At 41.8% G+C, this 14,950-nt stretch overlaps 2 protein-coding genes across 2 annotated transcripts; one reads left to right on the forward strand and one right to left on the reverse strand.

Moving 5' to 3' along the window:
- Positions 1-455: 455 nt before the first annotated feature.
- Positions 456-4,401, forward strand: rtbdn (retbindin). The gene is made up of 6 exons (XM_061303659.1): positions 456-609; positions 2,112-2,273; positions 2,356-2,455; positions 2,524-2,652; positions 2,727-2,823; positions 3,557-4,401. Exons 2-6 carry the CDS (start codon positions 2,114-2,116, stop codon positions 3,908-3,910), a joined length of 840 nt encoding a protein of 279 aa, XP_061159643.1. The 5' UTR covers positions 456-609; positions 2,112-2,113; the 3' UTR covers positions 3,911-4,401.
- Positions 4,402-7,148: 2,747 nt separating this feature from the next.
- On the reverse strand, positions 7,149-8,847 carry junbb (JunB proto-oncogene, AP-1 transcription factor subunit b). The gene has a single exon (XM_061303866.1). The coding sequence runs from the start codon at positions 8,559-8,561 to the stop codon at positions 7,578-7,580; it is 984 nt and encodes a 327-aa protein (XP_061159850.1). The 5' UTR covers positions 8,562-8,847; the 3' UTR covers positions 7,149-7,577.
- Between the last annotated feature and the right edge of the window lie 6,103 nt (positions 8,848-14,950).

Here is a 14,950-nt window from a genome sequence, read left to right on the forward strand (position 1 = left end):
CTATGTTTTACGAACATTTCACACTCCTCTGTGTCACCAGGTGCGTTTTAAAATGCCGGGAAATGCGAAAGAAATCTGCTCAAATATTTTTTTCTGTGTCTAAAATTCTTGGCATACAAAGGTCTCTTCACTGCATTTGAACCTATGGAAATTTGTTTCCAGTCAGGAAACTTTTGAGTAATAGCACAATTATTAAAAAAAAAAGAAACTTATTGAAATTTAAAATTAATTAAAATAAAATAAAAAAATCATTATTAACGCACACATTTTTTATTTGAAATTATAAATGTATTATTTAATGTATATTCCCAATTTTGTGAAATATAATCTTTATTTCTAAAAAAAAACTTATTTATGAAAATACTGTGGTCATTTCATGGCCTCTAGATGAACTCGTCTCATCGCTGCTGTTTTTTTTTTTCATATTCATCAATCAGGTCCAAATCACATCTCCTGTTTCCCAATCTTTGGTTTTAGGATGCCGTATGTAGGCCACAAGACGCTTTCCATCTGCTCTTCTGTGGCCAAAAGCTTTAGGAAGGGCACTGCTGGAAAGAGAGAACTGCACCAGGGACAGGGATTACCATGGCACACCGGGGCCAAGTGGAGGTGAGATTAAAACCCACATGAATACAAACAAGTCATGGAAAACACACTAAAAAAAAAAAAAAAACCACATTTGCAGTCTCTCAAAATGGAAAGTGGGACCTTTAGACCATTGTCGGCAAGATTTCTTGCTCACCTATGTGCATCATGAAGCACGTATTGGAGCTCACGTGGTAAAAATAAATCCATCCTGTGCAATAGGTTTAAGTGAACTCTGATGCTAACCGGAAGGCTTTCGCACCACGTCGCATCCTGGCGGCGAGGTCACTTTGTTTTGTTCGACGGAGATTTGTGCCCTCAGCTTAACAGTATGTTAAATCTCACCTGCTCTAACTTTGTCCTGTGGGAAAAGCAGTGACCTCGGTGTTTATGTATGTGCATGTGGATAGGAAAGATTGGAAGACCAGTGTGACTCAGCACCACTTGCGAATGATCCTGATGGGATTTGGGTTGGAGTGGTGCTGAAATAAGAATGTCAACAGGGGGGGATTTCGTTAAACGTCTTCATTGGGAGATTAACAGGGAGCTACTTGGGGTGGGGGAGAGAGAGAGAGAGCAGAACAGGATGGTGGGGGCGAGTAGGTTGGCGAATGGATGGGAAATGTTCTTCATATAAGCCATTAACGAGCAGTACGCAGCCAGCACGAGGGCAAGAAGCAGGAGCATCTTCAGAAAACAAACAAACAAAAAAAAAAACGTTTGGTCGAGAGGATACATTTGGGATCTAATCCAGTGGAACATATATTCTGAAAAAAAGCAGGTAAATTTATCTAAGTCTTTTTTATGAATAATAATTGATGTTGAGAAATACTTGTTGCTCTCACAGAAACAATATTGTGCATCCGTTGATATTTTAAAAGTGGAAAAAAAAAAGTGCTGTTCTGTTAGTTGCTATGGGTATATGCATATCGTGTATTACGGGTAAAGTGATTTTAAATTTTCAGCAAATGACTAACAAAGTTTATCTCTATTTTTGTGTTAAAAAGTGTGTGATTTTTTTTTTAAATTAATGCCAACCATTATTATTATTATGGATTTTGTTGATGTTGTTGTCAACCAATACAACGTCACTAAAGGCAAAAAAAGAACTTTCCCAAATAATTTCATATATATATAGCTATTATGTTTTATTAAATTCTTCCAGCCTGGAACACACAAAATGAGCACATGTATTTTCATTTTTTAAATGTCCATCTCTGACCTTTCCTGAGGCCATGCTGCCCGCTGATTTTTTTTTTTTTTTTTTAATTCGTGTTCGGTAGCCTACACACAGGAGCAGCAGCTTGTCAGATTACACAACTACGCATGTCATCCATCTGATCGCGGTGTCTCAGTCCCACCTAATTAGGCTCACCCTGCTACTAGGTCACCACACGCAGAGCGCACAGCCGGCTGGACGTCTCAACCACTCTTACTAGAAGGGACAATTTGTACGCGAATTAATGAGACGATTGTTTCAATATTTGGTTCTACTCTCCAATTTATTGAATTCTTTGTGATCATAGACATGATCATCCTCATGCGCGCTCTTCTGTTGATATGCGCATACTGGACAACTGTGCTGATTGTCGGAATCAGCTCAGAGGGGACTTGTCTTCAAGATGGCAAACATAAGGCCACACCCAGCCCAGAACCTCACCTGAAGGACTGCACGCTCTACGCAGACAGTGAGCTGCCTCATTAAAAACTGCAAGTGAGACTCCACAGGCACCTTGACTGACAGATGGCTGTTTTTTTTTTCTCTGACAGACAGTTGCTGCACACAGGAAGACATTCAGGATTTCTCCCATTCTCCCTCTGCCAGCAATCAGAACGAACCCTGGGACAAGTGTGGGCCGCTGAGTCCTGCGTAAGTCTCCGACCTATGCAAGCAAACGACATAACTTGCGTAATGACTGTTTCCATCGTTGGGCTTAGGTGTGAAGGCTACCTGAAGCGTGTGTCATGTTTCTACCGCTGCTCGCCGGATGCTGCTCGCTGGCCTCATCCCCATCGCCGCACTTACATCCAGGCCGTGCCTCTCTGCCACAGCTTCTGCCGGGATTGGTGAGACAGCCATATATATCGATAGTGTCATAGCGCTGGTGTGAGAATTACGGCATGCCCTTTTTTTTCTGCAGGTTTGATGCGTGCAAAACAGACCTGACATGTGCTCGTAATTGGGCCACAGACCCCAGAGGGCACAACTGCACTGGAACCTGTGTTCAGTATCAGCAGGTAATCAAGAGTGTGTGTGTTCATGTGTGTTTTCGTATATGGCAGTAATGGCAATGTTGAACAGTTGGTGTATGTTGTATATATGACTAATGGCAAAATATTTTGATGGTTGTGTCTATTGTTGTTGTTGTTGCTCTCTGTGTAAGCCTCTAAATAAATAAATAAATAAATAAATAAATAAATAAATAAATAAATAAACAAAAAAACAAATAAACAAATAAATAAATAAATAAATAAATAAATAAATAAATAAATAAATAAATAAATAAATAAATAAATAAATAAATAAATAAATAAACAGTTGCTGCCCAAGCAGAAGATGTCAAGGACAGGGTAAAGCCTCGGGAAATTTCTGCTTGCACGGAATAAGCTTTGGCAGCAAAAGATGTGAGCCTGGGGAAGGACTTGCTGTTTGTGTGTCAGGCATGTTAGACAGTCAACGAGTTGACATTCTCTTTGTCCTTCAAACATGATGAATATATTATAGCTTTTCACCTTCTGAACACCTCGTGCACCTCAGTCTTAATCCCTAAACAGATGAGGGGAAGCAAACGTCGAGGTGTTATTGTGCTGTAGGGGAAACACAGATTAGGAATTTGGCAAGAGATGGAAAATAATATACTGGAGACACAGTTTTTATTTTTAGGATTAAAATAATATTCTAATTTATTTTATCCTCCTGTCAATTTCCATAGTACTGCCCCCTTTTTCTTTTTTGTATTTTCCTGCTCAGATGTATCAACATGGCCGGGATCTGTGCGAGAGCCTGTGGGGTGATGCCTTCATGACGGTTGAAGATTCATCTGAAGGGGTCGCAGATGCCGGCGTGAACGGCAACCCCGGCAGCGGTCGCCCGTGTGGCTGCCTGACCCTCAGTCCTTCCGACAAGGATGTGATCTCGGCCCTCCGGGCCCACCAGGATGACCCGGAAGAGCTTGATACCACCAAAACCGGGCTGCCTCCGTATATGTCTCCCTGCCAGACCAAGCTGCCTCCGCAGACGAGGAGCGGCAGGAAGGGGAATTCTGTCCTGCGTAAACGTTCCGTCATTGTGGACGACGGAGAGGGAAGTGGAAGTGGCCTGTAGAAAATAAAAAGGAGTCAAAATATTAGAAATAATTGTCTAGCTGTTACTATACAACTTGTATCAAAGTGGAGTTTGGACCACACTCCTCTCACACTATTATGTGCTGTAGTCAGAAGTTCTGGACCAAACTCGTTGTGCCGTGTGTTTGACATGAAATAATTCAAAGAGAAAAAGTTCACAGCAAGTAAGGGTTTAATGAATCTAAGTGACTGGGATAGAAAGGGTGTGATATGAGAATGACAGTGGAAAGATATCATTCATATCAGGAGGAAGGTTTAATAATCATATTTCAAATCTGCTGAGCAATTATAGGCTAAATCCGCAGAGAGGCTGAGATATTAATATTCTGGTAGCTTGGTCCTCAATGTCCTGTAAATGTTTCTATTCTGATTACAGTATGAAACGCCATTAGATGTAGAGGGGTTTTTTTTAAGTCAAAATTCCCTTAATTGGTGTTGTGTGATTTTCATTTTGTTCTCAATAAAGCCTACCTGTCGTAAATATTTGGAATGGGCTTCATCTTTCAAAGCATGAAGAGGAGTTTTGTTTTTCAGGAACAGGCTGACCTAGAGCAGACGTGAAAAGAAGGTCTTTTTTTTTCAAGTAGAGGAATTTGGAAGCCTGAGCGGCCTGCGATAGCCCTGACCTGAATTCAAATGGCACAACTGTGGAGTGACCTAAAGAGGAATGGGAAACAGCAATTATTCACAATCTAATAGGGTTGAAATGCTTTTGCAAGGAAAAGTGGGGCAATATGACCACATCAATTGTTTTGAGAAAGGTTAGTTATAAGTAACTAAAAAAATCAGAGCACAGAGGTAAAAAAAAAAAAAAACATTAAGGGCCAGTGAATTCTGAATGCTCGTTCAAGGATAACAGAATATCAAATATTCTGATATATAGGACTTGTAAAACTGTTAATTTAACCCAATTGTTTTTTTAATATAAGTAGTACTTGATTGAGGTGTACCTCACATTTATGCCACTTAGTGGCGCTGTGGGAATGCACTACGCGAAACGTCTTTTCCTATTAGAGTAGAGAAGAAGACCGAAACTCGAAATTAAAGTTAAGCATAGGAGTATAATTGTTACTCAGTTAAACTTTAGACACACTTACAAGCAACTTTCAGAACCATTGTTCGTTAATCTACGCCAAATTTAGATTTAAATACTTAAAACGGCTATTTTGGTGACTATACCACAGCATTTTGTGTTATGTTAGCATTTTAAAGACAAGAGGACATCCTGTTCCTGCCAATCCCAATAAAACAAGATGTTGTTAACAAAGGGCCGGAAGGTAGGAACATTCCCTTCATCCGTTCAGACAGAGGTCACCAAATCTATCACCAAATGTTCATCTAAACTTTTTTTAAGTAATCTACAATGTGAATGGATCCAATGCCTTTATATGGTGTATGCTGTTTTACGATTTATCCACTAGATGGCAGTAGATCCCTTCAAAACGCTTTTTTTGAGCTATGGCTTTCTCAGCGTATCAGCTGTTTATGTTCTAGGCCACAATACAGTACAAATAAGACATTAAATATTCAGACGTGGGCACGTTTCAAATATATGATGGATCAGAGCCAGTACTATGTGGTGTGAGTGTATTGAATCATACTCGTCATCCCTACAGCCTCCTTTTACTATCATTCTGCAGAAGATCAAATGAGAATGGGCTATGTATTATTTACCCACATACATTACAGATTATATAACTTTAATAGACCAAGACCAAAATTGATATCTGTTATATGATGACAATATGCAGGTATATGTAATACAGTGTTGTGTTTGGTTATGCAGATAGCAACAGTCTGCGTGTCTGTGGGAGAAAAAAAAAAAAAAGGAGAGAGACTTGCGGAGAGGAAACTAAACCCACCCAGAGCTTTTCAGACGTCACTGTTCACATCACAGATGTTCCCACACACTCGGTGTGGGTTGTGAGCCGAGGCGTGCTCAACGCCACTGAGGCTTTAATTGCCTTTTTTTTTCCTTTTTAGTGCACGTTATGATCACGTCAGCCCGTCTTGTGCGTAAATTGAGCCCCCGCCATCGAGACGGTGACACCTTATCTTTTATTTTCGAGTGGGAGACGATAGTGCCATTTTCTGATCGCAATCGACGCACTGGAGGCGACCTATTTACGGTTAATTGCGTGCCAAATTTGGTCCGAGTGTGTAAACCCACTTCCTTTACATGTTTTTGACAAAAATGGGAAAATAATCTCGAAAAAGAGAAGTTGTGTGGGCGGCCTGTTTCCACATACGCGACAAAAATAACTTGGTATTAAGGGAGTATTTAAATATGTTCTAAAAGTTTCCTCTTTAAAATAAATTGAGGGTGAACTTTTTGTGTTAGTGTCTTTTTACGTAACTATTAGAGACTACTCCAGCCGTGTTTTGCTTTTCTTCCATTACGAGGACAGAAATACCCCTCCGGTTTTCCCGGGGTCCGTTTATATGCTAAGCTTCTCCTGGCCAACTGTCCCTGAAGCTGTTTTGGTATCTTTTTTTAGCTGCAATGTATATAAGCATAACTACATGCAGGAGATTCATTGAGGGTCGTGTCCTAATTTATTCCAAGATGCTTGTCTGTGAGTATTACTCATCCACGGAACTCCCCCACCCCACAATATAATCTTGCTTTGAGCCCCATTTTTGTCTTGCCGCGCATATTTGTGCACTGACGCGGACACCATCATTGTCGTTCTTGGCTGCGTGCGCTTCTCCAAGCATCCACGCAGATGCTCATGTAGGATCCGGACGCCCACTCATGCCTGATGCCATGCCAAGTGGTGAGGCGCCTTCAAAAGCCCAGGCATTCCTAAAAGTCCTAGTCACCCCCCACCCATCTGCAGTAAATTACCTCTGACCCTAAATGGGGTTAACGGAAGTGTCAGCCATCAAACTAAAAGCTACTATTAAATATTGATTGATTAGCTTTATAGTTTTTGCTTTTTGCTTGTGTTGTGCCATCATGGGTGTTAATTTTTTTTTTTTTATGGTTGCATCTGTCTCTCCACTTTTAATTAAAATCGGCATAGACAATTCACCGTCACATTTAAACCCATGCACAATTGGGTCGAACTCAGAACTCTGCTAACCACCATGACGCCCTCATCATAAACCAAAATTAGCCTTTTAGTGGACTCCAATTACCGTGTGTGTGTGGTTTTTTTTTTGTGGCCCCAAAGATGCTAGTATGTTTCCCTTAAAACAACAACAACACATTGCTATCATGTTTTTGAGACACTTTACTTAAATACACATCACACATAAAAAAGACATTGTAAACATTGGACATAGTTAGTTTGCCTGGATCAACCAGGACAAACAACAATAATTTACACAAAGAATATTATGCAGCATTGGATGACAATATCATCAATGGCAAATATACAAAGACGTATTGATAACTGATTTCTGCCATTTAGTAAACCAGAATAAGGGCATCTTCTCTCAGTCTTTGCCCAATGCTGCGCTGATGAAGCGTTGAATGGTTCTTTGCGGGGTGTCCAGCATCCGGAAGTACCATTTCAATCAGTCTTTTTGCACAAAGCAGACACAACATAGTTGTCTACGAAGGCCCGCTGCTGCCCCGTGTTGTTGTGCACCATACGACTCCAGTGTTATCACCTCAAAGTCACTCTTTTTGGAGTCTGGGTTTAAAATGCCTCCATCTTGCTCGTGAGCATCAGCTGACAGCCGCTGCTCACATGCGTCAAGACTTTCCGTTTGAGCTGGGCCACCTGGTCCCGGAGTACCGAGGCCGTGTTGGACAGGCCGGCGTTGTCGCTCTTTAGACCTTTCACCTTCTCCTCCAGGCGAGCGATGCGCTCCAGTTTGCGCCGCCGGCACTTGGTCGCCGCCAGTCGGTTCCTCAGCCTCTTGCGCTCCGCTTTGATCCTCTCCTGGGTCTCCAGGTTGATAGGAGACATGGGAGGCGAGCCGTCGCTGCTCAGGAGGTCCGGCACGGTTTGCGGTTCCTCTTTGAGAGCAACGAGGCGCTGCGGATGAAGCCCAGAACCCGGGTGGTGGTTCTGGAAAGCGCCGTGCACGGAGGTCTGCGGGTGGTGGTTCTGCTGGTGGGGCGGCAGGTAGCTGATGGTGGCTGTGGGGTAGCTGGAGGCTGAAGAGAGTCCCGTGTTCGGGCAGTAGGCGTTCAGCGTTGTGTAAATGGGCGGTTCGGGTTGCAGTCCCGAGCCGAACACACTAGGGGCCGCTTGCGAGCATGTGTTAACTCCGCTGCCGCCGATGGAGGAGATCGAATGAGGCATTTGGTTCATCTTGTGCAGCTCATCCAAAGCTTTTACGAAGCCCTCCGCGAAGCCCTCCTGCTCATCGGTGATGCCCCGATTGTAGAAGTACTGCCCCGGGGTCGGGCTGGTGATGACACCGTTACTGTTTTGGATGATAAGCCTCTCGAGCTCTGGGGACGCGAGCTTCAGGGTCCCAACGTCCTGCTGCCCCCCCTGGTAGGGGTCCGAGTCGGCCCTCAGGTGCGATTTCAGGTTGCGATAGGGCTCTGTCAAGTTCAAATTCATATTCTGCTTTAGCAGCTTGTAGTCGTGCATTGCGGCGTCTGAGTGGCCATATGCCGACAGAAAAGAGTCATCATGATAAAAAGGTTGTTCCATCTTTGTGGACATAAAGTCGGGAAAGTAAGCTTACCGGCTTGCTTATTGAAACAGTCTCAACAAATGTCAAGAGTCAGCAGAGCATCAATTCGTCTTGTCAACAGTGTCCCAAGATCCGAAACTATCACTCCAAGAGAAAAGAATGAGTGAAAGTCCAACAAATCAAAGACAAACGCGTTCCTTTTTGAGTCTGCTCGCTGATTTTTCCTCGCGCCTGTTAAGTCCAAGAAAAAAAAACCTTGCAAACTCCTGTGACGACGCGTACGCGTTGCTGCGTGTGAAGGTGTGTGCAGTCGGCTTCATAGCGCGCATTTTATATAGCCACGGACACACGCTTGCTGCCAGGGAGCTGCAGCCTTCTGATTGGCCAGTTTCCCCGGAGACCGCGCCCCCGCCAGTGACGCAGATGCCAGGAAAGAGCGACTGTAAATAAGCCTGTAGGCAAGACAGCACTCGGCGGAGGCATGTCTGCGGACACTCATAAATACAGACTTTTTACTTCATTTATAACTTTAATTTAACAATTTGGGTATTTAATTTAGCTCTTTTGACAAGGAACCGCTGGTAGAATCAATCATAATTCAATTTTGCCTCTTAATATGAGCAGATCGCTGTTAAAGAGTAATCACATCAAAAAAATGTTTTATAGCTTCATCTTTTATAGCGGTTTTCTTGTTTGACACTAATTATAATATGAACGTTCACTAAAAACCTGAGTGATGCGTTGAAATTTCATGTTGCCTTCTGTGGAGGAAGTCCTCATACCTTATATGGGCATGAGTGACGTAGTAGTTCCCCTCCGGGAGAACCGGGAACCCACTCCCACTAGGACTGCATTCCTGCTTTTGTGCCATCCATGTGCAACTCGGGAAGGGACTTTCTGGATAAGTAGGGAGGGGGGGAAACGATTCGGATCTTAATTTTGTTTACTGAGCGAGAGAAATGAAGATTTACTTGGTAATGAAGTTGCTGTGGATTTAATGCCAACCCCAAATCAATGTGTTTTGGAGAAAGTGGATCAGTAAATGGTTTTATTACTTGGTATCCCTATAATAAATATAATATGTATAGCAGCCATATAATATGTATAGCAGAAAAACACTACTTCTTCCCAACAATATAGTTTGTAAGGTCTTTGTCCTTTTTATCTGATTGGCCCATTTCACAAAGATTATATTTGGTTCTGCTCCGCTGGCAGAATGGTTGTGTTTGTTTCTTTTTGCGCACAATGCACAGTGAAAGTATAGTGCACCTGTCTTTGCTGTTGTGAAGGAAATCTTTGTCTGGTCTATGTAGTTCGGCAAAGACCCGCACAAACACAGACAAATACCCGCATCGATGTAGATTGTATCCGTGTTCAGACAAAACATGTCAGGTGGCATGCTAAATCTTCTGGCTGAGGAATTAATCTCAGTTTTTGTTCTGATCTCAGCAACATATCAATAGCAAATCACTTGTTTACACATTGTCAAGGCCCGTTTTGAATTTTAGAATGAAACAGCATACCGACATGTTTACACATTTCTGAAAAGTGGGTACAGGAAAATTATTTATTTTCTTTATTTATGTTTATCTCGAAAAAAAAAAAAGATTTTGCCCTTGAAACTCTGAGCTCAAATTTATCATCTGGAAAAAAGGGTGGTAGTATAATTATATACTCTATTGCTTCTGTATAATTATGATACACCCGTAATGTACGTTTCTTTCATTAGATCTAACTATACCTTTTTAATTATTATAATTCTCTGTCTTCACTGTGGTTCTATTACCTAATTGTGAGCCACAGATGACTCAATTTAGTGAGTTTTACGTTACCAAAAATGGTTTATTGCTCTATAATGGCATATGATAGCAGCATTATAGTACAACTTTATTTTTTATAGCGCATTTTACAGCAGCTGTAACAAAGCACTATCGCATATCATTTTAATATACATATCCGCTTGTGAGAGAGAGCACATACTTGTCTCATCATAGATGTTGACAACTCACACTAAGCCTCTGCCAATAAATAAAAGCCATCATAATCCCTGCGTTATCATGCAAAACTCCGGCACATTCTAATGAGTAATTTGAGCTCTTGATGTACGATAGCCCGCAACACGCAGAAGAAGACTTCAGGCCTCGCCATCAATATTGCAAGACCACTAACTGGATGATCAAGTGTCACCATTGTGCTGGCCAGAGACTTGAGTCATTGCAACTTTGACTTCTGTCGACTCCAATGACTGTTTTGATGACTTGTGACTTGACAAAAAAATAAAAGAGCTCAGACTCAAGCTGGACTTGGAAGTTACTTTTGTTTTTTACTTGACTTGAGACATGACTTGACAGTTTAAGGTTGGAATGTGCAGTTAGTTTATTTATTTATGTATTTATTCAATTTTATTTATTTTTGTCCTTTTTATTTTTCATTTAGCGTAGTGTGATACAAAGTTCAGGTCACTAAGCAGCAACAACTGCCAGACTTCAACTTCCAAATAAAAGCAGCCCATCCATCGATCGCCTTGTTTGCTTAATCTTGGTAGTTCTACTTTTGGCAGTCAGACGGATTCTGTTATCACGCTTAGACCTCGTCGGAGTCCTCCCAATAAAACAGGTTAGCAAAAAAAAAAAAAATCATACATCGAAACAGCAATATTCCTGATACAACTTTATTTTTCCTCTCTCCCCATGATTGATAATAACGGCGTGAAGAAATGGTCTGGTATTCACCAAGACTATTTTAATTCTATTCCTCCTTGCCAGTATCCATGGGAATCTGGATAAACGGAAAAAAAACAACACATTTCCTGGCAATGTTGTGCATCCACTTTGCCACCTCCCTCATAAACGCTATTCTCTGTGCAGCTGTTCGTTTCAGCCACTGCTCCACTCTGCTGGGGTTGAGCTTTTATTCAGCGTTGCGGTAGAGGTTGACCACAGTCCCAGTGACATTTTGGCAAAGCACATTATATAGTCCGGAGCGGTGAGTGTTTACGGGAACACTCACGCAGTGGCATCTTGCCATCATGCCAAATGTTAGTCAAAAACACTCATATTAGCTAAGCTGTGTGAGAAACGGTGGCAGATGTATACGCTGTGTTATGGATTCATGAGTAGAGCTGTTTTGTTTTCCAGAAACAACACAGTAGTGCTTCAAATTCAAGTCCGAACATTGACATGCGGCGTATCGTTGGAACACTTATCAGGTTTCAGCTTTTGTGAAAACAAAAATGGGCCTGACATCTTAGTCACATCATGATTAGTCATATCTCTCTTCAGACTGTTTAGATTTAGAGATGCTCTGTATGGACCAGTATAGAATTTGCTCCGAGTTCTGCTTTCTTTGTCTGCAGATATTGTGGGTTGTTCCTCCGGGATTTTGTGTCGACCTCTTTTTATTTTTTGGTTGGTTGGGGGTGAGATTCATCAAGATTCAAGGCAGATTTGCTTTCAACTCATTCAGTGCCATTGACGATTATAGACGTCAAAGATGTGAACTGGGTTGGCAGTGAATCAGTTAAGAGTGAGCAGCACATGGATGACTGACAAAACAATTCAACGTTACCTGGACCTATTCTTATGTTAGCATGGGAACGGCAAGCCCCGGAGTTGGAAGTACGATGAATCAAAGCGCACTTGTACTGTATGACATTTTGGGTGGAGTATTCTTCGCCGTTATCTTTACCACATGTTCACAGAGGGAGGAGAAAACATTGATTTATTGAAATGATTAACTGCAAGAGTATCCTTTTGTTTCCATGATTTCATTTCTCATCTGATAAGAATGCGGGCTGTACATTTGTGCGTGACTCCCAAAAATGAAGAATTGATGATAATGTGATAGAGATGCGCTGCAAATATATATTTGCAAAAAAAATGTTTTTTATTAATTATTATTCATTTAATTCAACCATAGCTTGTATAAAAAAAGTTCTACTCTTTTATCACTAAAAATGTAGATTTCAAAGTATATTTGTACAAATTATAGTACCTCTAAATTTATTTGGCATTATTGCTTTTATTAAAGAACTGATTCACACAGTCAAGGGAATAATATCAACATAGTTGACATTGAGCAATTGAGTGCCTTGCTCAAGGGCAACTAATCTCAGTTGTCTGTTTTTCACAAATGGGATTCTGACTATTTGCAGACCTGAGGTCAAAACCACTCAGTCAATCTGACAATGCACATTTTTCATTCCTAATCTCACCAGTACTCGCCAAATCACACTTTCTTTTTTTTGCCCTCGTGGATTCTGCCTTTAACACAGCAGACCTTCACAATGAGGTGCTTGTGCTGGAGATTGAGCTTTCCTCACCTCCTCCACTCAAACTGTCCCATTGTGCGCCTCGCCACCTCTGCACAACTCGTCTTTTGTCAGGCAGCAGCGCGCCTGTCGTCTGCTTCTTCGCAACGCTGAGCCCTTTCCCTTCATCGAGAAGACTCCGTCCATGTGACTCAGAGCTACGCAGGCACAACCGAGGCCAGCCAGAGGTCAAAGCTCACGCTTGGCTTCATAGTCGTCCCCCCCCCACTGACCTTCCCAACTCCAGCAAACACCCACTCAGCAGAAGAGAGCAGCGGGTTTTAGAGGGACGGGCAAGGAGAAAGAGAAAGACGGGCTCAGTCTTGATGAGGTTTGTTTGCGAAGCGCCCTCTTGACGGAAAGCCTGACTCCTTCATTTAGACATAATGGGGCCTCTCAAGCATGCACTGTCTTGGCTAGTCCCCTTTGTGAATATGGTCACTTTAGTGCCAGGCCTATTAATAGAGCCATCCATCATCATTGACATCACCAACGCCACATGATGTTGCGGTTTATACCGTATTCACCCGCGACCACCGACTTATCGAATCTACCAAAGGTCAACTACCGAAAAACCTCATTCACTCTTCATGTGGCATTCATTTGAAGGCTAAAGTTCACCAAGGTCTCCAATTTGAGATGCTCCGCCGACTTCAAGTCTGGCATGCGTTAGCGGTACATCAAATACCACGTGATAGCGACGATATGATTATTTTTGGCGATGCAATCTGCCTCGATATTTTAAGGAATGGAAATTAAGGGCGACCTAGTTAGCCCTTGATATTTCTCATCATATTAGCATCAACGCAAGGTTTTATTTAGTTAACCGAACTGAATTATCCTATGGTCGTAGCATCAGTGATTATATATTAGAGACGGTGTAATAAAATTATATCTAGAGAGAGAAAGACAAAGAGAGAGCAGCTTCAACTGTGTCCAAATAAGCTGTTAAAATTTGCATCTGTGACTAATCAAATCATATGCAGTCACATTTTGGTTCAAGCAGACTTTTTTTTTTTTTTTTTATTGTAGGCATCTTCCCAAAAAATATGCAGGCTTGAAACACACTGTTCACACTGTGGTTCCATGAGCCACTTTCTCATTTCTGCCAAAGGTATAGTGGTAAAGTTGCCTGCTGAGTTGCACTATTTTTTTTTTTTTAATTTACACCCACTGTGCTACCCATTGCGCTCGGTTCTCGCTAACTAGTGAGCCCGGAATAGCCTCTGGAATTGGTCAGACGGGTGACCTTACAATAAGGTGCGACAAAGGCATTGAGAAATAGGAAAGCTCTCTTTTCAAACCATTGCAGTTACTTCTTCTTTCATTCTCGGCTGATTAGAAACCTGAGGACTAGGCTAAAGTGATTCATTGACATCTGTCTGGTTGGCATGAGAGAACAGTTGCATGATCTTTACTAAGTTTCAAATTGGATGGCATAAAATTCTCTTCTGAAGATTTTACTGGCAAATAAAAATTGCGCTTGGATTCCTATACTCTTGTAAAATCTGCACACATTTGATTCCAGCCCATGTGCCGAGGAACTGTGGGATGTTGCTCTTCTCAGTTGTCGTTTGGCTCAGTTACATAAGCAAAGCTGCTGTGGTTTCATTACGTACCATGTGGTCCAAAAAGTTCTGTTGACGCTAACCATCTAAGTGATGTCAGAAGTTCTTGCCAGTTTTTGGATTCGTTTGTGTCGATTGATTGCGCAACTCTTCAATTCGGATGCAGTGGTTTAGTAATGACGTATCAGCGAACAAAACATTATTTTTTTTTGCTTATTATTTTTGGATGAGTCATTTTAATGTAGCGCATGTCCTCACAGCTAAAACGTCATACGAAAAAAACTACTAACCTTGTCACCAATTATTTTCTTGTCGTTCATTGTCTGGGATGTGTTTCATCTCATTGTCTGCTGTACTTTCTTGTTTCTACGCTGGTGGTTGTCCAAAATAACATCTGCCAGACATGAGGGTGGGGCAGCATGAGTGTAGCAAGTCAAGCAACCCTTCCCATGACAGATATTAACGATGGGGCAAGACCTTGAAAAGTGTGACGTCATCAATCATTTGCATAAAAAGTAGAAGGTCTGAGGTGATGACTAGA

Source organism: Syngnathus typhle, linkage group LG17, assembly GCF_033458585.1.
Source record: "Syngnathus typhle isolate RoL2023-S1 ecotype Sweden linkage group LG17, RoL_Styp_1.0, whole genome shotgun sequence".
Lineage (NCBI taxonomy): Eukaryota > Metazoa > Chordata > Actinopteri > Syngnathiformes > Syngnathidae > Syngnathus > Syngnathus typhle.